The sequence below is a fragment of the Quercus robur genome, chromosome 2 (assembly GCF_932294415.1).
Source record: "Quercus robur chromosome 2, dhQueRobu3.1, whole genome shotgun sequence".
NCBI lineage: Eukaryota > Viridiplantae > Streptophyta > Magnoliopsida > Fagales > Fagaceae > Quercus > Quercus robur.
Genome location: NC_065535.1, coordinates 59,345,979 through 59,368,786, shown reverse-complemented (window position 1 = coordinate 59,368,786; position 22,808 = coordinate 59,345,979). Strand labels below are relative to the sequence as shown.

Genomic DNA, 22,808 nt, shown 5'->3' with positions numbered 1-22,808 from the left:
CACTACAACAAATTTGACTTTTTTCAAGGGTCAAAACCCATAAAACTTATAAGTATAGTGACTATAGTTTAACTTATTTTTTAAGTCAATTTATTTATAATTTTTTAGAATCTCTTTTATTTAGATACAATTACATTTTGACAAAACTTGATTGCAATTCCTTTGGTGTTGAAATTTAGATTCCTCATTAAATTCAATGAGATTATCAAATGAACAATAAGTCATATAGTTGAATTTTTTTTAATAGAAAAATCATTCACTTGAATTTACTTCTTATAAATAACACATTTGATCTTATATAGTACGTCAATATAAATTATATAATCACATAGTCTTTTTTATTTTAGAAACATATAATCACATAGTTAAATTTACAAATTACAAGGCATAAAAATTGCACTTAAACTTTACTTTTATCCAAACTATTTATAAGCAAAATAAACCAATAAAAATAAATTAAATTACACTTTTTCACCCTGAACTATCAATTCAGTTGAACTATCAAAATGCACCATTGACTTCTCGATTTTAAAAAGGCATTACACTTAACCCCTTACCATCTATTTTGCTGTTAATTCTAACAAAATTTGGTATTAAAATACCAATTTATCTCTCAACCATATGTATTGGTGAGAGGGATAAATTAATCTTTCAATACTATCCATCCTCAAACTTAACACTGAAATAGACTGTATTGAAACATAAGGATCAATTGTGAGATTCATCGGTTTAGGGGGTTAAGTGTAATTAAAGTTCTAGTTTAGGGTATAAAAAAAAAAAAGTAATTTACTACTACTCACTCATAAAAATAAAAATAAAAAGTTATTCTAAAACACACGCTAAAGGTTGCCAAATACAAATAGAACTCTATATAGCAGTTAATTAACGGGTTAATAATAATGACTTAATGAGAGAGAGAGAGAGTAAGCTCCAATCATTGATCTGATTTTCTCATTAAAACAGTTTAGTCATTTCTGTGTACCCACCAAAACCGTCCGTTACTTGTTATTTATCGTTTTGTTTACTTTTGAGTTTTGGCTTTCTTCGTTGGCGCTTCTCTCTAGCTATTTTGCACAACCTGGATGAGAATCTAATCTTTTATGCCACCCCACTTTGCTCAGCTAAGCTAAAGCTTCATTCATTTTTATTTTTAATTTTTTTTCTATATCTCATGCATTCCTTGTGAGATGGGTAGGTTTCACTTTCAGTTTCACTTGTAGTAAAGCTTTGTACTTGAAAAACTTGCACAACCCCAGAGAAAAAAAGATATATATATATATATATATTTTTTTTTTTGGGGTGTGTCAAAGAGATTTTGAGTTTCACATTTCCTTTTAGAGTTAGCTAGTTGTTGAAATACCTTGGAGTGTGTGTCTTCTTATTCTTCTTTTTATTTGATTTGGTTTGTTTACTTTAGACTTTCATGTGGGTATCCCAAAAAGCTTATTGGTTTCCGTGACGGTTGTCTCTGATTTACTAGTCATTGTACAGTGATAATGCAACTTTTTCTGTTTAAAGTTTGTTTTTTTATCTGAACTTTGTGGCATCTGATTGAGAAAAATTTTCATGTGGATTTAAAAAGAGAAAAAAGAAAAAGAAAAAGAAACATCTTGTGGGCTTGATCTACAGGGGTGTGGTGGTGAAGGTTGGTGAAAGTTAGGATTTTTGTGTTGGTGGGTTGTGGATTGAAATATGAAACAGAAGGGTGTTAAGGAAAAGGGTTCCTCAGATGTGAGTGGGAAAGTGGTGGTGGTTGCTGTTAAAGCATCAAAGGAAATTCCAAAGACAGCTTTGGTGTGGGCTTTGACACATGTTGTTCAACCTGGTGATTGCATAAGGCTGTTGGTGGTCATTCCCGCTCACTCCTCAAGTAATTGCCTTTGTCTTGAACCTATTGTTTTGTTCAATGATTAACATTTTAAAAGTTATCTCAAAGGTATTAATGAAATGATGTTAAATCTCCTTTTTGTTTGGTTTTTTTGAGCTTAATTATGTTCTTTCCATTTGATTTATGTTTTGTTGTTGGTAGTTGGATATGCCTATTATTCTGTCTTGTTGCTCTGGCTGTAATATGCAGCTCATGACTATATTTGTTGGAAACTTTTCTTATATTCAAAATTACATTTTGAAGAATTGAATAATCCTTCTTAGCATAAATACTTGTAACATGCCATTGCATTTTGTGTAATTATAAACTCTTTAGTTATAAAACTGAGTATTGGGTAAATTTTCAGTTCTCAGACATCAGAAAGTGACAGTAATACATTTTTCTTGTTCACTTCTTTGGCATTAAATATCAAGGGTAAGCAGTATTGATTTGTGATAGTCTGTTGGAAAATTTAAGAAAGACGATGATAGCAATTTAACCTCACAGACAATTGGGAGTGATTGAATTGTTGAGGCATGTCATTCCTCTCGATCTGAACAGCACGGCATGTTTGATGATATCTTTGTTTCCTCTTGAGATCCCTCTGAGTGTATGAAACTCATACGCAGAATGGAGAACTTCCACTTAACTTGCAATGAATATATGATCCTCTCTTCCTTAAACTCACAAATTGTGTATCTCATGATTATTACCATGCCATATTATCTATGATACAGCACATATTTGAAGTGTTGTTGAGTTTAGGCCAACAACACAGCATCAGCAAAATCAAACGATCCATAATTAAGATCAGTTGTGCATATCGTCTATATATACTGCAATATTATAATTCTAGTCTGGATCATGTTTCTTCTTCCTGGTTATATTGACTTTGGGAAGTAAATTTGATGATTGATGAGAAAGCTGTATATTTTAGGTAAAAGGATATGGGGCTTTTCAAGATTCACCAGTGATTGCACCACTGGTCACTGGTGGTCTCTCTCAGGAACGAGTTCTGACAAGAGGGATGATATTGCAGATTCTTGCTCTCAAATGGTGCTTCAACTCCATGATGTTTATGACCCAGAAAAAGTTGGTGGTCCAGATCATTGTTCTTGTCAACAATTAATTCTGATGTACTTCATGTCTAATTTAAAGAGTTTGACACCTGATTTTTCTTCATAGATAAAGGTCAGGATAAAGATTGTCTGTGGCTCACGTTGTGGAGTGGTAGCTGCTGAAGCCAAGAAAGCTGGATCAAACTGGGTTATATTGGATAAGTAATAAAAATAATGTACACCTTGTTTTCTCACATGACATATTGCACTGTTTCTCATCTTGAGAAATCCATTTAAAACTTGGGGCATTGCATATGGACATAGGCTGTTGATCTCACAAAAGATGTTTATTCAATTCAAAGATGTTGAATCAACGTCTTATGTCTTTTTAAAATTATTTCGCATTATATGGTTTCCTTCATCTGTTTGTTCATTTTCCCCCCCCAATTTTGTACAGACAATTGAAAACTGAAAAGAAATTCTGCATGGAAGAGCTGCAATGCAATCTTGTTGTTATGAAGAAATCTCAAGCAAAGGTTCTTCGTTTAAATTTGGTAAATTCACCAAATACAGAATCTGAAGTGGGTTATGCAACATTTGAAATAGAAACATCTCCAGGACAACATAAAAGCAAGTTTGAAAAATGGAATATGATTAGAGGGCCAGCTGTGACTCCTGTAAGTAGTCCAGACCATGAGTCACCATTGACTATAACTGATGTTGGAACCTCATCTATATCTAGCTCAGATCCAGGAACTTCGCCGTTTTTACTGTCTGGAATTTCTGGGATCCTAAAGAAAGACCTTCAATTTACCACAAAGGAAAATGAAAATCTGGACGAATGTGATTCTGACACAGACAGTGAAAGGCTGAGTTCTTGTTCCACAAGTTCATATTTCCAGCCATGGATGTCAAACATTCTCAGTTCTAGTAGTGAATATTCAAAACCTATGCTGGAAGGTTCACAAAGACATGATAGGAAGGCTCTAACTTCCGCATATGAAGTCTTGCTGGAGAAATTGTCTAAATTAGATCAAGATCCTCATATTGGATTGTTAAATTATAGACTTGATCTGGACTTAAGCAAAAGTGTAAGAGAAGCAATTTCATTATCGAGAAATTTACCTCTTGGCCCTCCTCCATTGTGTTCCATATGTCAGCACAAGGGACCTACATTTGGAAATCCTCCCCGGTGGTTCACTTTTGCTGAACTGGAGTTTGCTACAGGTGGATTTTCACAGGCTAATTTCTTGGCTGAAGGTGGATTTGGTTCTGTACACCGAGGTGTCTTACCAGATGGCCAGGTTATTGCTGTCAAGCAACACAAATTGGCTAGTTCTCAAGGTGATCTTGAATTTTGCTCTGAAGTTGAGGTCTTAAGTTGTGCACAGCATCGTAATGTTGTGATGCTAATTGGGTTCTGTGTGGAGGACGGAAGAAGATTGCTGGTTTATGAATACATTTGCAATGGGTCTTTGGATTCTCATCTTTATGGTAAAATTTCCCTATCCTTATTTGTTTTTAACTTACCAATATTCAATGATGGTAATGGTATTGTGGATGTGAACAGCCATAATCTCTCTTGTGTGGGAGAATTTCCTGTTTACTTAAGATTTTATGTTACAAAGTTTATATCATGCTTTTAGTTTAACACTTTAACCAGATGAGCTGAGAAGATCAAATTGCTTTGCCTATCAAATAACTATCTTTTGTAAATGGGTACCCTTTTGTTAGAAGTGTGTATGACATCCTGAAAACACTTGGATTTGAAACTTGATTTTTTCTTTAACTAACTATTAATGTCATCACTTTCACCAACTAACAAACCTGATTTTGCAGGACGAAATCAAGATCCGCTAGAATGGTCTGCACGGCAAAAAATTGCCATTGGAGCAGCTCGTGGGTTGAGATACCTTCATGAAGAATGTAGAGTTGGTTGTATTGTCCACCGAGATATGCGGCCTAACAACATCCTTCTCACGCATGATTTTGAACCATTAGTACGTCATGCTCTTAAAATCTTTTTATTACACAGAAGGCCTGAAAATACTCATACCAGCCAGCCATACACTGTTCATGATGGGCTTCTGGGTGTTAATGTTGTTTCTTCTGTGTCAAATTATAGGCTGCATCATCAAATGCTTTTAATTGCTTGTTTATCAATAGGACATGTGAAAACTGAATGCTATATCTGGACTGTAGGTGGGAGATTTTGGACTGGCAAGGTGGCAGCCAGATGGAGACATGGGGGTGGACACAAGAGTAATCGGAACATTTGGGTAAAACCAGACAACATTTATTTTCTTCTTGGTTATATACTGTTTGCAAACAATGACGAAAGAAATTATGGCTTTCTGTAGGTACTTGGCTCCAGAATATGCTCAAAGTGGCCTAATCACGGAAAAAGCTGATGTGTATTCCTTTGGGGTAGTACTGGTGGAGCTCGTTACAGGGAGGAAAGCTATGGACATAAACCGGCCCAAAGGCCAGCAGTGTCTCACTGAATGGGTATGAGTTAATTTACCTTCTATATTGTTGTAAAATACATCATTAATTTAAATAATTGATAAAGATACTTAGTATCTTACAGTTATGATGCAAAGTATTTATCTTCCTGTTTATCTTGTTCCTTCTGGGTAATTGTATGTGTTTTACCGAACAAGAATCAATTTACTTTCAAGATTTTTCCTTGGTCATTGCTTATGTTTCAAATTTGGAGCAGGCACGGCCTTTGTTAGAAAAACAAGTTATTCAAGAACTGATTGACCCATGCTTAAGGAGCTGCTACTCAGAGCATGAGGTTTGTCGCATGCTGCAGTGTGCCTCATTGTGCATCCGGCGCGACCCTCATTCAAGACCTCGCATGTCTCAGGTTGGAGACTTGGAATTCATATTTTGTATTTTATAAATATACAGACAAGAGTTACTTGTGCCTGTCATATTTGAATCATTGGGAAGCATTAAATGAGCCTGGGACTCCTAAGTAGTACCAATTCAATAAAGAGAGAGAGAGAGAGAGGAGAAGCATACATTTTATTTGCCTTCTAAGTAGTACCAATTCAATAATTGACAAAAAGGATTACTTAGATAGAAGAAAACTTCTGAGAGCCAGTGGAACTGATAATTATTTGCTAGGCAATCTGCCTTGGCATTAAAATTTCTGTGATTTCTTGAACAAGGTAATAGTTGCAAGTATGCTTTTATAGAAATATGTACCAATTACTGTAGCCCTTGACTAATTGCTTGAGAGAACATCCTCCAAGGATTTTTCTTCTGAAAATTCTTGCAATTTCTAATACTTAGAATAATGTAATGGCCATTTATCATTTTAGGACAATATCATCTGAACTGTCAACTTTTGATTGTTGTAGGTGTCGTATATAGAGCCTATCAGAACTGACAGTTATTCATTCATGGTTCCCTTATTTTCTGTTTGTACTGTTCCCTTATAGGTGCTTCGCATGCTGGAGGGTGACATTGTAATGTAATCAGACCTATCACACTTCAATCTCTTGGAAACAACAGGGAAGAAAAGTGACCAGAGAAGCTGAATGCTGAGGCATTACAATGATTAGATATGATGTTCTTCTGCAGGGTGAAGGGCAGCAGCACAAGCTAGAGAGTGTGAAGGGAGCAGGGAGGCCTTGTGGAAGGACCACTTGTAAACAGTCCGCGTGATAGGAGTACTTCAATTGCCTTTGCCTTTTTTCCTTTTGGTTAATTGAACAGAATACGGTAGAGATGTTGGCTGTATAGTTCTAAGAATACGACCAAATGTAAATGATGTCCGTTTTTGTTAGAGATTGAGAGTTCATCAAATTCCCTTGTGCACATTCAATTTTTGGTTAGTGAGGATATGTATTTTACTCTCTCAAATGTCCAATTCTTAGGACCTCTCAACTCTGCCAAGAATAAATTAGGGCTGTGAATGAGCTGAGTTTTGTCAAGTAGTGAATGTTTGAGCTCGGCTCAATAACAAAAGTAAAATGTTTAAGCTCAGTTTAAGATCGGACCAACCCTACAAAGAATGTTTGAGCTTGTCAAAAAGTCCAAAAGCTTGAACTTGAGCTCAAACCTAAGGTTAATATCAAGCTCTTGAGCTAAAGATCCAATGTAAGTATATTATCAAGTCCATATCAAGATTATTATCGAGCCTATTTGTTTTGGACAAGTGGTCTCAACTTCGAATTAATTAAAGGTTGAATAAAATATGTGTTTATTTGTAGAGTCCATTTCAAGCTTTTTAAAGCATTAGTATTGGTGGTGCTAAAAAGTCATATTGCTATTTTTAGCACCACCAATACTAAAAAGCATGCTGCAATGGTGGAGGCAAAGGTAAAATTTTTAGCTTTAGAGCTACAATAAACTAGTATCAATACAAAATAAAAATAAAAACTATACTTTATTCAGTACTCTCTTCATTCTCTATTTTCTCCGTTTCTCTCTCTTCATTCTTTGTCTTCTCTTTTCTTTTCCTCTTACTCAAAGTCTCAACACTCTCTTTTGAAACTAGTCTTTGAGGGCAAGGCTAGCTTGGACAATGGGTATTGGTGGTGTGGGTTTTGATAGGGTTATGGCTGGTTGTGTGGGTTTTGATTGGATTGTGGTGGGTTTGTTGATGGCCATTGTTGATGTGGGTGGTTGTTAAGGTGGATTTGTGGTGGTGGTGGTGGGTTTTTTTTTTAATTAGAGTTGTGGTGGTGGTTTGTTGATGTGGGTGGGTTGTTGGTGGTGGCAGTGGGTGGTGGGTGGTTGTGACCAGAGGAAGAGAGGGATAGAGAGAAAGAGAGAAAAGGATGAAGAATAAAAAAAAGAATAAAGAAAGATTATTTAAAAGAAGTGGTTGCTAAAATAGAACTATCGGTGTGGAGTGAATTGTGAAATTGTAAGTTAAAATAAATAAAGTGGCTTTTTTAGGTACTAAAAAGCTAAAAATTTGCCTCCACCAATGTGGATGCTTTTACCAAGCCGCTAAATGAATCTAACCTTATCTTGTTTTTTTAACAAACCCTATTATTCACGAACACGTTCATGAGCAATTTATTTTGCTTGGATTTGACTTATTTATTAAACAAGCTAACGAGCCTAAAACTAAGGTTTAAGTTTGGCTTGTTTATAAACAAAAAAACATATACGAGTTTTTTATTGAACCAAGTCCGAGTTATTTATGAATGGCTTAGTTTATTTATAACTTTAGTCAAAATCTTGTAGCTTAATCGGCTTCTCCTAGTTTTTTCAACTATTATTTTCAGGATTAAAATCCTTCATTTCCCAACTATCAAAAAATAAATAATAACAAAAAACTATGTTTCTTTTGCCAAACACCAAAAAATGTTCTTTGAAACTTAAGAATAAGATGTTTGTCCTAAAAGATGTTTCTCTCGCCTAACACTAAGAAATGTTCTTCAACAAATTACTTTATCAGTTGAGCTAACTAGAATTAACTTTACCCCCTAAACTACAAAAATATATGATTAACATTACAAAGTTACAACTTTGTTTTAATGTCCTTATAGTATTTGTTTTGATGTAAAATATAACAAAATTATGTAATGAAAGGCCAATTTACCCATTTTTTCAAAACAAACGGTAAATTGGTAAATTAATCTTTGAATGCTAAATTATGTTAAATTTAACCACAAAACAGATGATAAACCAAAATTTTGATTTGATTTGATTTGGGGGTTGATGGTGTGTCTTGAATTTTGATACTTTTTTCACGAGGCAAAGTGAGAAACGGGAAAGGGTAATTTTTCCTATTCATTTATTTATGAACGGGGAACACTATAATGCGCCCAACAAAGCGAAACTACAAAAAAAAAAAACTCAACAGTAAAGCAAGCAGATTCTCCAGACGAAAAAGAAGGGTCTAGACTCCAGATCGAGCGAAAAACCGTACCAGACAGACACTACATATTTCTCATCTCAGCGGGAAGTTTCTGTTTCTGTTTCTTTAGTTTCTCCGAGTCCGAAGGTGGGAGAGTGGGACACAACTATCGCTAGTCGCTAAGCCATGTGCTCGCTCATGAAACTTCGCAAGCCCTTCTTCTTCTGCACTAATTCTCTAACCTCACTCTCACTTCGGCGCTTATCCTCCACGCTCTCTGCCCAACCTTCTTCTTCTTCTTCACAGCAAACAAGCTCTACCTTCATTCACCCTTCTGCCATTGTACACCCTAATGCTCTTATTTCCCAGGTTGGTACCTACTTTCTTTTTCTTTTCTTTGTGTTTATGTGTGTGTGTGTGTGTGTGTGTGTTTTGAATTTGATTTCGAATTACTAGTAAATGCATTGATAGTAATAGTATTCGATGTTTTCCTTTGGTGTCTGTGTTTTGTAACTTTTATCAAAGCACAAAGTTTGGCTATACAAACTCCCACTAATTATCTCTTGCATGTTCTTTGTGTTATATGTCAAATTTTGAGCCAATTGAATGTTATTTACCTAATGATCCATAAACTTGTTTTTAATGCATAATTTTAGACTTCAAAAACTTGAAATTTAAACATTTGATTAATGAAATAGCTATTGATCTTTGATCTTTTGTAAATTTTGCAAGCATGAAGGATATGATATGAAAATGTAATTCTATGATGGATTTGTCAAAATTCACATTCAATAAAAAGTTATTGAGTGGAGTTGTAGGCACTAGCTATAACTAAGTTTGTAGCCAAATTTTGTCCTTTATCAAACATTACACTGCTCACTAATGTTCTATTGGATGTGACAAACCTTCCATTGGATTTCGTTGTCTCCTTTAATCTTGATGCTTGCAAAATTTCAAGTTTTTTGCTATTTAAAATATAAACAAACTATGAGTTTACAATTGGATAGTATAAATGATATCTGGTTAATTTGAAATTTGGCCCGCATGTTATGAACAAAGAGAAGGTGTGTAATCCAACTTTGAGATCTTCAAAATGTTAATTTAATAAAAAGTTATTAAATGATGTAACATTGATAATAGTTACGCCGAGTGTAATTTGATTCTGACCCATATATTAACGGATACCATTCTAACCATTATGTGTGTTTACAAATTGAGTTAAAATACATACTTTTTTAAAAAAAATTTAAACTGAAATAGCCTTAGATTGTGTTCTCTAATCAGATTGATATGTGATAAGGAAAAAAAAAGAAAAAAGTAATAACCTCAAGGGGGCTGAGTGTTGCTTCAGAAATTAAATGGAAGTTTTTGACATTTTCCCCGAGGTAGGAAATGTAATTTACTGAGAAGAAGAAGTTCTAGTTGACTGGTTTCATCCCATAAAATTTTAAAAGGAACCAATTAGATTATTTCATCTATACACAGTAAACATAGTGTTAAAGTTGTACTAGTGAACAAAGATTCCACTTCTGTGGGATCTAAGAGAGGTGATTGGTTTACCCCCAATTGTTTTTTGAAGTGTTGATGTGGCATCTTAAAATGTTACATGACGTGGAATAAAGATGAAACGGAATCTTTTTAAAAATTTCCAGCACGACATTGCACATTTTTTAATTTGGGGTTGAAACTTGAAAATCAACTTTAATTTAAATTTGAGGAAGACTCTTTAATTCCTCTGTTTTTTGAGGGAATAGTACACACTATGATCATAAAAATGTATCTTCAAGTGTTTTAATCCCAACTGTTCCTCTATAAATATAAATAAAATGCTAAGATTAGTTGGTGGGATCTACCAGATTATTTCTAAGGTGTTGGCCAATCGGTTTCAAAGGGTGGTGAATGGGCTTATCTCTGATTCACAAAATGTTTTTTTGTGAAAGATAGACAAATCTTGGACTCCGTTTTAATTGCTTCAAAATGTATTGATAATAGATTGAAGATAAGAATTCTAGGGGCGTTGTGTAAGTTGGATGTAGAGAAGGTGTATGACCATGTGAGCTGGGGTTTTGTTAATGTATATGCTTTAGTGTAGTGGGTTTTCAGAGAAATGGAGAAATGTGTTGCATTTCAACTGTCAAATTTTCCATTTTGCTCGATGGTAGTCCTTCTGATTTCTTTGGAAGTTCTATGGGAATTCGGTAAGGAGATCCTTTATCTCCGTTGCCTTTTGATATTGTCATGGAAACATTGAATCGTATGTTGGATGTGGCTGCTACCGCTGGGCAGTTCTCTAGCTTCTCTATTGGTAATATGGCTGGTACATCGATGATGGCATCTCATCTTTTATTTGCGGACAACACTATTATTTTTTGCGATGTTAACCCTACTCAGATAGCTAAGTTGAGGGCGATTCTTGCTAGATTTGAGGAGGTATCAAGATTAAGTATTAACTTGGGAAAATTTGAGTTGGTTCTTGTTGGTGTGGTTCACAATTTGGAGGCTTTGGTGGGGCTGTTGGGTTGTAGGCAATCTTCTCTTCCTTTGAAATATTTGGGCCTTCCGTTAGATGCTAAGTTTAAGGATTTGTTAATCTAGAATCCTATGCTAGAGAAGATGGAGTGGAGATTAGCAGGTTGGAAGAGGCTGTATTTATCTGGGAGGGATAAGGTAACTCTTATTAAAAGCACACTTTTGTCTTTACCTACATACTTTCTTTCCCTTCTGCCTTTACTTGGAAAGGTGGCAAATTGTATGGAGAAATTACAGAGAAATTTTCTGTGGAGTGGAATTGGTGGTGAATCTAAATTACACCTGGTTAAATGGGCTAAGGTTTGTAAGCCTTTGCAAGTTGGGGGCCTAGGTATAAGACGATTGACAAGCTTTAATTTTGCCTTGTTAGGAAAATGGCTGTGGAGGTATGGCATGGAGACAGATGCTTTATGGAGGAGGGTTATTGAGGCGAAATATGGGAATATTTTGGGTGGTTGGTGTACGAAAAAGGTGACAAGTGCTTATGGTGTTAGCCTATGGAGATTCATTAGAAGTGACTAGTTGAATTTTTCTAAACTCCTTTTGTATGATGCGGGAGATGGTACTAGAGTGAAGTTTTGGAAGCATGTGTGCTGTGGGGATTGTACTTTCCAAGAGGCTTTTCTGGAGCTTTAGGGCCCGTTTGGTACGTGTTTTTAAACAACAGTTTTCAATTTTTTTGAAAATACGTGTGGGTAAAAAAGTACGTGGAAATACGTGTAATGTTGTTTAAAAATTAAAAACATGTGTTTGAACTCGTGTACCAAACGGGGCCTTATTGTCTTAGTAGGTCAAAGGAATCCTCAATGGCTGAGGTTATGTGTTGGTTTGCTAGGAGAATTCATTGGAATGTTCAATTTCGTCATCCACCACAAGATTGGAAACAAGAATCTTTTGATCTGTTTATGGGTATGGTCTACTCTTTGACGGTGCGGGGATTTGGTCCTGATAAGGTTTGTTGAAAGCCAACAAGGAGTAGAGGTTTTGAGGTTAGAGATTTTTATCTTTCTTTCTACCCTCCTACTCTCTTATCCTTCCCTTGGAGAATGATATGGCAATCGAAGATTCCTCCAAGGGTAATTTTCTTTTCATGGTTTGCTTCCTTAGGTAAGATCTTAACAACACACAACCTTCGTAAAAGACGTGTACTTGTTCTTGATTGGTGTTATATGTGTAAGAGATGTGAGGAGTCGGCGGATCACCTTCTAATTCATTGCCCCATAGCTTGTGAGTTGTGGTCGTTGGTGTTCTGTTTGTTTGGTATCCACTGGGTTATGCCTCATAAGGTTATTGAGTTGTTTGAGTCTTGGCAAGGTAAGTTTAGGCGACATCGCAACATAGATTTTTGGAGACTAGTGCCTTATTGTTTGATATGGTGCATTTGGCGTGAAAGGAATGCTACAAGCTTCAAGGGATGTGAATGTTCTATACTAGAGATTAAGTATTTTTTCTTGCACACTCTCTTTGATTGGAGTGTGGTCTTTTCTCATTTTTCTTGCTCTTCCCTTCATGTTTTACTTGATCGTTGTAATTTTGGTTCTTGATTTGGGCCCCCATAGTACATCCCCAATGTACTCGGATTGGCTTTTTTATTAATAATATTTTATGTTATCTATCACAAAAAAAAGGTTAAGATTAGAACACTTGAAATAATTGATTCTGATAATAGTGGGTACCATAAATTCCCAAAGGTAACGTAGAAGAACACAAAAAATGCATTTCAGTCTAATTATTATGCATTAGTGTTTTGATTGGCTAATAAAGTGGAAAATGGAGTTCTATTCCATAGATGGTAATATTTTTCATCATCCCAGGTTTTTTTTTTTTTTTAAGCAAATTTTTTACTAAAACTACAGGATCAGTTTGTTTTTGTTTTTGTTTTTTTTTAACTTTTACTACTTTTGATTTATTCTTCAATGTTCTTTGTGCTACATTTTTGGGTAATCAATTAAATGATCCACACAATTTTGTGCTGAATAGAGAAATAAGAAATAATCTTTTGTCTATAGCATTTGGATTATGAGAAACTGCCTAATAATGATTAAAAAAAAAAAAAAACTTTTATGTCAAGCTGAATTATAGTGTTTATTTGGGTTACTTTTCTTTTTTCAAACATTACTTTGTTCTGCTTTAGTAAAAAGGCTGGGAAACTGGTTTATTTGGGTTGCTTCTGTTTATTTGCTTTGTTTGTGTAGCTGTTAATACAAAATGGAATTCATTGTTTTGAAATGGTGACATTGAAATTCTTGAAATCAGTTTAGGAGAGGTACAACATATTGAGGATTCGACAGGAATTCTTGGATGCGATGTTTCTTCTCTCCCTATGAAGTATTTGGGTTTACATTAGGGAGCCCCTTTCAAAGTAAAATCTATTTGGGATCCCATCTTAGAATGTGTGCAAAGGAGATTGGCTAGCTATAAGAAATATACTCGTCGGATGGGGGTTATCTCCCCCTCTCTAAGAGTACATTATTTAGCCTTCCCGCTTATTTCTTATCTCTTTTCCCACTGCTTTTGGGTGTGGCAAATAGAATGAAAAAGATTTAGAGGGAATTTCCTTGGGGTGGCCTGGGGGATGAATTTGAAGTTTTACTTAGTTATTTGGAATACTTGTTGTCCTCCTGTGTGCCATGGTGGCTTGGGAATCAAGAAGTTATTTAGGGTAAGTGGCGTTATGAATTTGAAGATACGGTTTTATTGAGACAGGTAATAGATTTAAAGTATGGATCCAATGGAGAGTATTGATGTTTGGGTGAGGTGAGGGGCCATATAGGGTCTGATTGTAGAAGTATATTAGAGGAGGTTGTGACAAATTTGTGCAGATCACTAGCTAGGATGTTGGAGATGGTACTAAAGTTAGGTTTTCGCATAAGTGTAGCCAGGGCCCAGGGGAGACGATTCTTAAGGAGAGATTCCCCAGTTTGTTTTTATAGTGAGAGATAGTGGAGCCATAGTGGCAGATTATGTAGAGATCTGACATGAACTTTGTTATTGGAATCTTTTGTTCATTCATGCAGTGCAAGATTGGGAAGTAGATTCTGTGGCACAGTTATTGTTGGGTCTTTATGTAATAAAGATTTGGCTTGGGGATGTTGATAAGTTGGTTTGGCTCCCTTTTCCAAACAAAGGCTTCAAAGTGAAGTGCTACTACTACATTTTGAGGGGGAGGAGTAGATTTTCCATGGAAAAGCATCTGGAAAGTTCATGTCTTGCTGAGGGTTTTTTTTTTTTTTGGTGTGTGTGGGTGGGTGTGGCATTAGGAGGATTTTGATAGTTGATAATTTAAGAAAGAGAAGCCTAAGTATTATGGAGTAGTGCTTGATATGTAAAATTCATGGGGAGGATGTGAATAGTTTATTTCTACATTGTGTTGTGGCTTGGGAAATGTGGTTTATGATATATTCTATATTTGATGTTTCCTGGGTGATGCCAAAGTGGATGCAGGAGATGCTTGCATGTTGGAAGGGGTGGTTAGGCCGAAGATGTAATGGGGAAATATGGCAAGCAGATCTTTTGTGTCTCATGTGGTGTCTTTAGAGAAAGCAGAATGCTAGATGCTTTAAGGGGCAAGATTAAGTGTAGCATAGATGAAATATTATTGCTAAAGTCTTTATTGCATTTTCTGTCTCAGGATTCCTAGAATTTCTAGATTCCTTGAGTTTTCACTAGCTTTGTATTTCTAATTTTTGCTTCCAGTTCTCTCCTGTTTTTGTTTTACTTTGGTCTAGCCAACCCCCCCCCCCCCCCCCTTTTTTCAATAAACTTTACTTATCAAAAATATTTGACAACTTGGACTTTTCAAAAAATCTTAAAATCAGGCTGGTTAGATGTTTACTTGCATAATGATTTGTTGATGTTAGTAATGTGCTGTTGATGATGCAGGGTGTTTCCATTGGTCCTTTCTGCACTGTTGGTTCCTCTACCAAGCTTGGGCATGGCTGTCAATTACATCCTGGGAGCCATATATTTGGAAATACTGAACTGGGGGAGCATTGCATTTTGATGACGTGAGTTTGGGTGATGGTTTTACCTTTTGTGGTACATTGTTGCGATGCATAGTTCTTGTTCCGTTGTGATGTAATTTTATCAAGTGCCTAAACTTGTCAGGCAGTGGCTCTGTGGTTGGTGATGATCTTCCTGGGCGTACAGTTGTGGGATGCAATAACATTATAGGCCATCATGCTGTGGTAGGTGTTAAGTGCCAAGACTTGAAGTACAAGGTTAGCTTCCAATGACATTGGTGTTAACTCCTCTGTTCTAGCGTATTGAAATCACATTTGCTTCCATGCCAATTTGTATTGTCAATGTAAAGTGTTGCTTTTCTTGGAATTGTGGCCTAATTTTATGAATCATGTGACCATTATCTAATGACTAAAAAACTGTTTCTGACTGGTTTTTATTGGAATTGGCTTCAAGAACTAGAAGGATCATTGTACATTTTCTATTTATAATATATGGCATATTATTTTTTTTCCAATTATTAATTTATTTTGTTCTTTTGTGTTTCACTAATATAAATTTCTCACACTCTGTTTGGTTTTCAAAAAAAAAAGAAAAAAAAAGAAAAAGAAGAAATGATATTGGATACTGTATTTCATATGTATTGGACATATGTATTGGATACTGTATTACAGTCACAATTTATATACATGTGGATGTTTTCATACAGGATACCCCTCTTATATATATGTCTATCATTTAGCCAGGGGATGAATGTTTCCTTGATATTGGCGACAATAATGACATCAGAGAACATTCCTCAATCCACCGTTCTTCAAAGTCAAGTGAAAGGACGGTAATGATGGGGTTGCTGAGGCCGTTTTTTTTTTTTTTTTTTTTTTTTCCTCCATTTTCAAAATAGAAATTTTGTATAACATTTAGAGAACTTCATATTCTAACTAGAATTATACATAATCAGGTTATTGGTGATAATAATCTTATAATGGGATCTTGTCATATAGCCCATGATTGCAAGGTTGGCAACAACAATATTTTTGCAAACAATACTCTACTAGCTGGCCATGTTATGGTGGAAGTAAGTCCTTGGTTCACTTCTCAATTTAACATCTTTGTATATTGTATTTCTCATATGTTACATCTGATTAGAATTTAATTCAAGTGCTTCAAATGTAGGACTATGCTCACACTGCAGGTGCAATCGTTGTTCATCAATTCTGCCACATTGGTTCGTTCTCTTTTATTGGTGGAGGTTCTGTGGTATGGTCATTTCTTAGTAATCGACCTTAAATTGTCATCTTACCCTCTTATTTTATGTATTTATGAATCCAACATGGGTGTTAGTTTCTAAAATGGACATAAGGGGGAGTAGGCTTAATGACTTAAATGCTAACTACACTGTGACACTGGTGTTAGTTCTAGAAGGGCTTTCTAGGATGTATTTGATGTTTCAAACCTGTGTAAAGGCCAAAATGAGAGTGTTCTTGTTACATAGCGTCCTCAACATTGTATTGAATCAAGTACTTTTCACAAGTGTTGTCCATGAAAAAGATTATGATTCTTCTAGGATGCTTTCAATCTCATTTTCTTTATCTCATATGCCTGAAGGTTTCACAAGATGTCCCAAAGTACATGATGGTGACTGGAGAGAGAGCCGAGCTTCGTGGCTTAAATTTGGAGGGTCTTCGGCGTCGTGGATTCACAGCTGCAGAGGTTCGCATAAAGTAGAATTTCATATTGATGGTTTAAACTTTAGTTATAAATGATTATAATTATTATTATTTAACCTGCATGTTTGAAAGAGCTTATTTATTCCTTTGGGCAAGGATCTAGATAAATAGTCTGAGAATGGCTTATCGAAAGATATTTATGCCTGTTGATGCAAATTCTGCCAGTTTTGAAGAGCGTCTTGCTGAAGTGGTATAAAATCTCTCTTTCCCAAAACATTTTACCTATAAAAAAAAAAACCTCTCTCTTTCCCTCTCTCTCTTGTTTTAGCTTAAAAATAATATGAAGTTGAATCATTTTGCAGGAGCAGAATGAAGAATTGGCACATATTCCTGCAGTTTGTTCCATGGTGCAATCTATTCGGAACTCTTTCTCAGAAGATCGTCGTGGAATATGCAAGTTCAGACATTGGATATAGTCTAAATGACACCTAATTTGTGGAGTGAGTATATCCAAATTTCATTTACTAATCAAGTTGCTTTAACTTTTTATTTTTTATTTTATAAATTATTGCAGTTAAAACAGTGGTTTGGACCAAAGCTGTTAGCAGTTTCTGCCTAAGAGCATCTGAGCAATTGTTTTTAGAAGCTGCTATAGACTTATTCTGTATTGTGATGACGAGTTAACCTAATCTATTAGCAGTTTCTAACTAAGAGCAAATGAATTGTTTTTAGAAGCTGCTGTAGACTATTTTGTATGGTCAAAACTCTGACGTGTAGCTTTTGGTTGACTTTGTTATGAAGTTCAATCTATAGCAATTATTTATTTCTTTTAAATGGAAGGATTGTTGTATTGGCTAAGGCTGAATGTGGAAAAAAGTTGCAGAAGCTAAAAATAGTGGTAACAGATTAAAGAGGGAGAAAGTGATTTGCCTATACAGATTCTGCATTTTCGGTTCTGTTGGCCTCTAAGCACTGGCCAATTGCTGAAGCCTACGTATTTCTTCTGATTCTTGAGATATGGATTGTCCAGAATATTGCAAATATTTATATATATATATATATATATATATATATTTCAATATTACATGGTTAATTAACAATTTATTTGACAAGCTGTGGTAAACTCTTGCTTCTTTTTGAAGCATGGTAATTTTTGTATTATTATCATTCACTTTTCTTTTTATCAGACCCTCATACCCTTTAGTTTTCTTGACTTGATTGTTCATTTCCAATATCTTAATCCAAGACCATTAAAAGTCATACCGACAATATCAAGAAAGTGCAAGTTGTTTAATCTTTCATTGCCTTTTGACTGAAAAAATGGGAATAAACAGAATATATTTCTTTACTGCGACTAAGATATCCAAATCTTTAAGATCTGTAACAAGGTACAGAGTACTGAGAATGGTGGATGTAGGGACCATAAGCTTCAGGGGATAAGTAGTATATTCTGTTGCATATGCTGCGAATGAAGCCGCATTTTTATTTACTTTCAATTCCCGTTTAGCTTCTGTTAAATTTCTGGAAATGCCAAAGCAAGCACCAATATAATTGTTTAATCTAAAATGCTCTTGTGACCATTTCAATACCATGTTATTTGAGTTTGCATTGCTGAGAGTTTATGGCAAATTGGAACTTTTAATTTTTCTAACTAATAAACTGATATGACGAGCCAATCCATTTTTAAGTAATCAAGATCTTGAAAAAAAGTCCAAACTTCCTCTCTATATAACATGATTAAAACATTAGGTTCAATAAATGGACGTGGGGAGAGGGTGAAGGTAACCATGTGGTCAACTATTAAATTTGAAGAAATTAAAAAAATAAATAAATAAATAAAAAGAAGATTTGGTGCAGAGAATAACTTACTTTTATAAGGATTTCTAATTGTTGTTGGGGGCGAAAAAAGTTTTCTTTCTAACAAATGAGATTTATATTGGGTTGGGGGTCTAAACTGAAACTCGACAATGGGCTTGATGCATAGCCTAGAGGCTATCAGTGAAAATTCAAAGAATTCACTGTGTTTTATGCCTTGGGCCTAGATTGAGACCGACAAGAGTGGCCTATAAGCAATCGCTACAGCAGACACGTTAGCATGGTTAAAAAACATGCCGTAAGAAATAGCCCAGTAGTAAAGTGTTTTGGCAGAAAATAGTCCAGCGGTAAAGTGTATTTGCAGTAAACTAGCTCAGCAATAAAATGTCCCAGCGGTAAAGTGAAATAAAACAGAATAAACCTCCAGCTGTTAGCTATTTCACAGATTAAGGAAAATATCTACATTATCAGACTCATCATCCATTAGCTCTGGAGAAGAGTCTTCCAATAAACAATATGAGGGAAAAATTCTATAGTAACAGTTACATTATAACCATCAATAATAAATGAATAAGTAAATGTCATGGGTTCCATTATAAAAAATAATGAGGAAAACTTAGTGTGAGATGAAGAGAGATAGAGAGAGAGAGATCCCAGCTAGCACAGTAGGATCATTATGGTGCCAAGGCATGCTCGTGGATATAGTATAGGTAGTGAGTAGAGAGTCATTTGTGAGTAGTATGAGTAATGAGTGAGAGTGTATAGTAAAGCAACTGGGGCTTTCTACCGGAGGTAGATAAGTGTTTATGAGTAGAGATATAAGGAGTGTTTATGAGCTAGAAGCTGGGGAACTTAGTTTCTAAGCTTGAAACTAAGAACTCAGTCACTTTTTTCAGAGCTTAAAGAAGGCTTAAATAGGGAGGTTAAGGAAGAGTTCTTTCTTCCTAGTCTATATCTTAGTGTGTTCCTCCCCCTGAAGCATTAATGGAGAGTTCCATTTATATCTGGATTTTTAAGGGGTAATTAGTAAATAACCTCTGCTAAATCTTTCTCAATCTTCTGAAAATTCTTAGAGAATCGTTCCTAGGATTTTAGCTAAGAGTGATAAGCTCAACTTTTAGAAAGTTCTTGCTGTTTTGGGAAATAATAGCAGAGATTCTGACTTAGCATTGAATGTTAATTAGCCTTAGCTGATAGGATTAAAGCATGCTTTAGGCTAATGATCTTGGTTATGCTGCTGCTAGAATCAGAGCTCCCTAGGGCAGATTGTATCACCTTAAGCCAAGTGTCAATCTTGGAGCCCTTGCTAAGAACTCTGCTGGAATCCCTTTGGTGCCCTTCAAACCACATTTCTCTAAGTTTTCCCATTTGAGGTTCATGTGCTTGGTCCATGAACTAGAGAATACACGTTTTTAGTACGGAAATGAATTGATTTCAAATTGTTTCAGGAGCTTTAATGGCCTGGTTATGGTTGCTCTTGGTTCTTAACTAGATAGGTTGGAGAAGAAAGAAGGGACAGCTAGCTGAAGCTTCCCAGCTTTCTGTCACGTCACTTTTAGCTTTCTGTCACATGAGAAATGATGGAATTTCAGTTTGTGAAGGAAGGGTTTAACCCCTGATGGACATGTGTCCTCTTCTGATTTGATTAGACAAGTTGGGACTTGATGGGAATGGGCTCCAGCTGTTTAGTTATGCTAAAATTTGGCTGGTCAGCTCACGTGATCTCCAACTGCTGGGATTTATGTGTGGGCTGGGCTAGCTCAGCTGGACTTTGTAGTTAAGCTTCTTTGGGCTTGGTTATCCCTACAAAATGAATAGTTTTGCCATGGGTGATGTACATGGACTTTTATAAATCTTGTAAGAGAAGTATTTCTTGAGGGATGAGTAATTACATTCCCCATGAGTGAGGGATTTAGTATATGCAAAACAAGTGTTAAAAATAATATTTGAGTTTTGTAAGTATGTGCCAAATTAGCATTTAGGCTTTATGAAATAGGTGCCAAATTAATATTTGGGTTTTGTAAAATAAGTGGCAAATTAGTATTTGGGCTTCGTAAAATAGGTGTCAAATTAGTATTTGGGCTTTGTAGGATTTTATAAAAATATTGCCGTGTAGCAACGGGTTTTTAGAGGTGTCATATCGTAACGAGTTTTAGAGATGCCGTAACGTAACGGGTTTTAGAGATGCCGTATCATAACAGGCTTTAGAGGGGGGTTTTGTTGGACTTTTTGGATTTTCCCTCAAGGTAAATGTTTTTGGGCTTTCTTGTAGAAATAGCATAATTTTGTGGCCCAATTTTGGTAGCAATATGGTGAGTATCTTTGTGAAATCCCAAGTTGGATAATATGTGGAATATAATGAGTAATATTTGTAAGAGGATCTAAGTCAATTTATGGGGCTTATATATGGAATATTTGTGAAAGCCCAATAACATGGAGAATATTTGGGTAATATATATGGGGAATATTTATGTGGGCTCAAAATAATTTATGGGCTTGTGTGGGTATTTTTGTGAGTGGGCTAATGAAATTAAGGCCCGAAAATTTATACCTCAACAATTGTCAAACCAAATTTCCTCGTGTTTATCATGACACTTAGGTCTTAGGTTTTTTTTCTTCCTAGAGAAGTGATGACTTTAGAATGACACCTCTTTGTAGAATTAGAAAGGCACTTATTTGAGGAATTAAGTATTATTGTGGGCATTATGTACTAGATTAAAAAATTTATTATTTTATTTTATTTTTTTACAGTTTCACCTACTATTATTATTTTAAAAAATGTTCACATCCATCACATGACACTTCCAAATTCAAATATACCAGGAATAAAAAATAATTACAATAACCTCTCTTAAGATTTGATGATATTATAATTATATTTTTATTTTATACGCAGTATTATAGAAATATAAACATTTTTTAAATGATATCATTTAAAATAATATCATTTACTTGTGGCTTATGCCAAAAAATATATTATCATGAAGAGGACATTTAGAAGCCAAAGATGAACTTGACACTTATAATTGTTACTCCAAGATTCTTCTTCTTTTTTTCTTTTTTTTCTTTTTTTAAAGTAAGGGATATATGTGGGATTTGAAAAATGTGATATTTGCATGATATCATTAAATGAATTAGTTGTTAACGTCTATTGAATTGTCATATCCCAACCAAACAAGTGGATAAATAATTGTAGCACCATCAAACCCCAGTAAAGACTGTAGTTTAAGGGTTAAAATTCTGTCTTTTTCTGTGTTGCTACAACAAGATTAGTGAAAATGATATTATTAATTTATAACAGATTAATGCAAAGTGCTTGTACATTGGACATTCCGCAACATTTTTAGTTCTAATTCTGGATTATTATCTGTGATGTAATGTTTCTTCTTGAACATTTAGTGGCACAACAATGCTACATAAAGGTAAATATAGAATGATATAGAAATGGGGGTAAGAAAAAAAAAAAGCAAAATGCAATTGTTCTTATATATATAAATATAAATCAATCAGTAGTTGAGAAGATCCTTAGTTTGAATGTGACCCTTGAAGAAACCTTGCCCGTTCATTACTTTTTTCCACAACAAAACGTTGAATTAATTTGCTCTCTTTTCATGTAATCGAAAAGACTTAAGCATCGGTGGTTGCTAGAGCATTTTAATGTCTACATAGCTTTTTGAAGGTGCTTTTTTTTTTCCCTCCAACTTGGTTAGATGTTTGAGAAGGGAGCTAATTAAGCTAGCTATCAGAAGCAAGAGGAGGTGTACCTAAAAGAGAGAAAAATAATGGGATTGGCCATTTGGGTTGGAAATGTTTAAGCTTTAAACACATCCTATGCAAAACCATTGGTGTGATATATATTTCGACTAAAATTATATTGGTACTAATTAACAAGTGGCCAGTACAAAGTGCTCTTGTACTTGAAGAAATTGTGAAAGTTGATCTAACACTTCTTTAGATGCAGTGCTTTTTACTTCAGCAAATTAATGGTACACTTACGGCCATTTACTTCTGTTAAAGTTACACCTTTTGAGCTTGTGTGGAAGCAACTCTGAAAAAAGTAAATCTTGTGATCAATCTTGTATGCT

The 22,808-nt window shown here is 35.0% G+C and overlaps 2 protein-coding genes across 3 annotated transcripts; both read left to right on the top strand.

Moving 5' to 3' along the window:
• The first annotated feature begins 1,002 nt into the window (after nucleotides 1-1,002).
• LOC126714251 (inactive protein kinase SELMODRAFT_444075-like) lies at nucleotides 1,003-6,801 on the top strand. Its single transcript, XM_050414303.1, has 10 exons — nucleotides 1,003-1,870; nucleotides 2,805-2,959; nucleotides 3,053-3,147; nucleotides 3,383-4,419; nucleotides 4,765-4,925; nucleotides 5,128-5,204; nucleotides 5,286-5,433; nucleotides 5,648-5,797; nucleotides 6,378-6,409; nucleotides 6,520-6,801. The coding sequence occupies exons 1-10, from the start codon at nucleotides 1,693-1,695 to the stop codon at nucleotides 6,542-6,544; spliced, it is 2,058 nt and encodes a 685-aa protein (XP_050270260.1). The 5' UTR covers nucleotides 1,003-1,692; the 3' UTR covers nucleotides 6,545-6,801.
• Nucleotides 6,802-8,684: 1,883 nt separating this feature from the next.
• LOC126714250 (probable acyl-[acyl-carrier-protein]--UDP-N-acetylglucosamine O-acyltransferase, mitochondrial) lies at nucleotides 8,685-17,845 on the top strand. 2 transcript variants are annotated; one of them, XM_050414302.1, is made up of 10 exons: nucleotides 8,688-9,121; nucleotides 15,164-15,288; nucleotides 15,393-15,501; nucleotides 15,984-16,076; nucleotides 16,200-16,316; nucleotides 16,415-16,498; nucleotides 16,847-16,951; nucleotides 17,072-17,158; nucleotides 17,271-17,408; nucleotides 17,483-17,845. In XM_050414302.1, the coding sequence occupies exons 1-9, from the start codon at nucleotides 8,939-8,941 to the stop codon at nucleotides 17,382-17,384; spliced, it is 1,017 nt and encodes a 338-aa protein (XP_050270259.1). In that variant the 5' UTR covers nucleotides 8,688-8,938; the 3' UTR covers nucleotides 17,385-17,408; nucleotides 17,483-17,845. The 2 variants fall into 2 exon arrangements, 1 of the variants encoding a protein (XP_050270259.1); XR_007651572.1 differs by lacking the exon at nucleotides 17,483-17,845 and having other exon boundaries at nucleotides 8,685-9,121; nucleotides 17,065-17,158; nucleotides 17,271-17,358.
• Nucleotides 17,846-22,808: the final 4,963 nt, after the last annotated feature.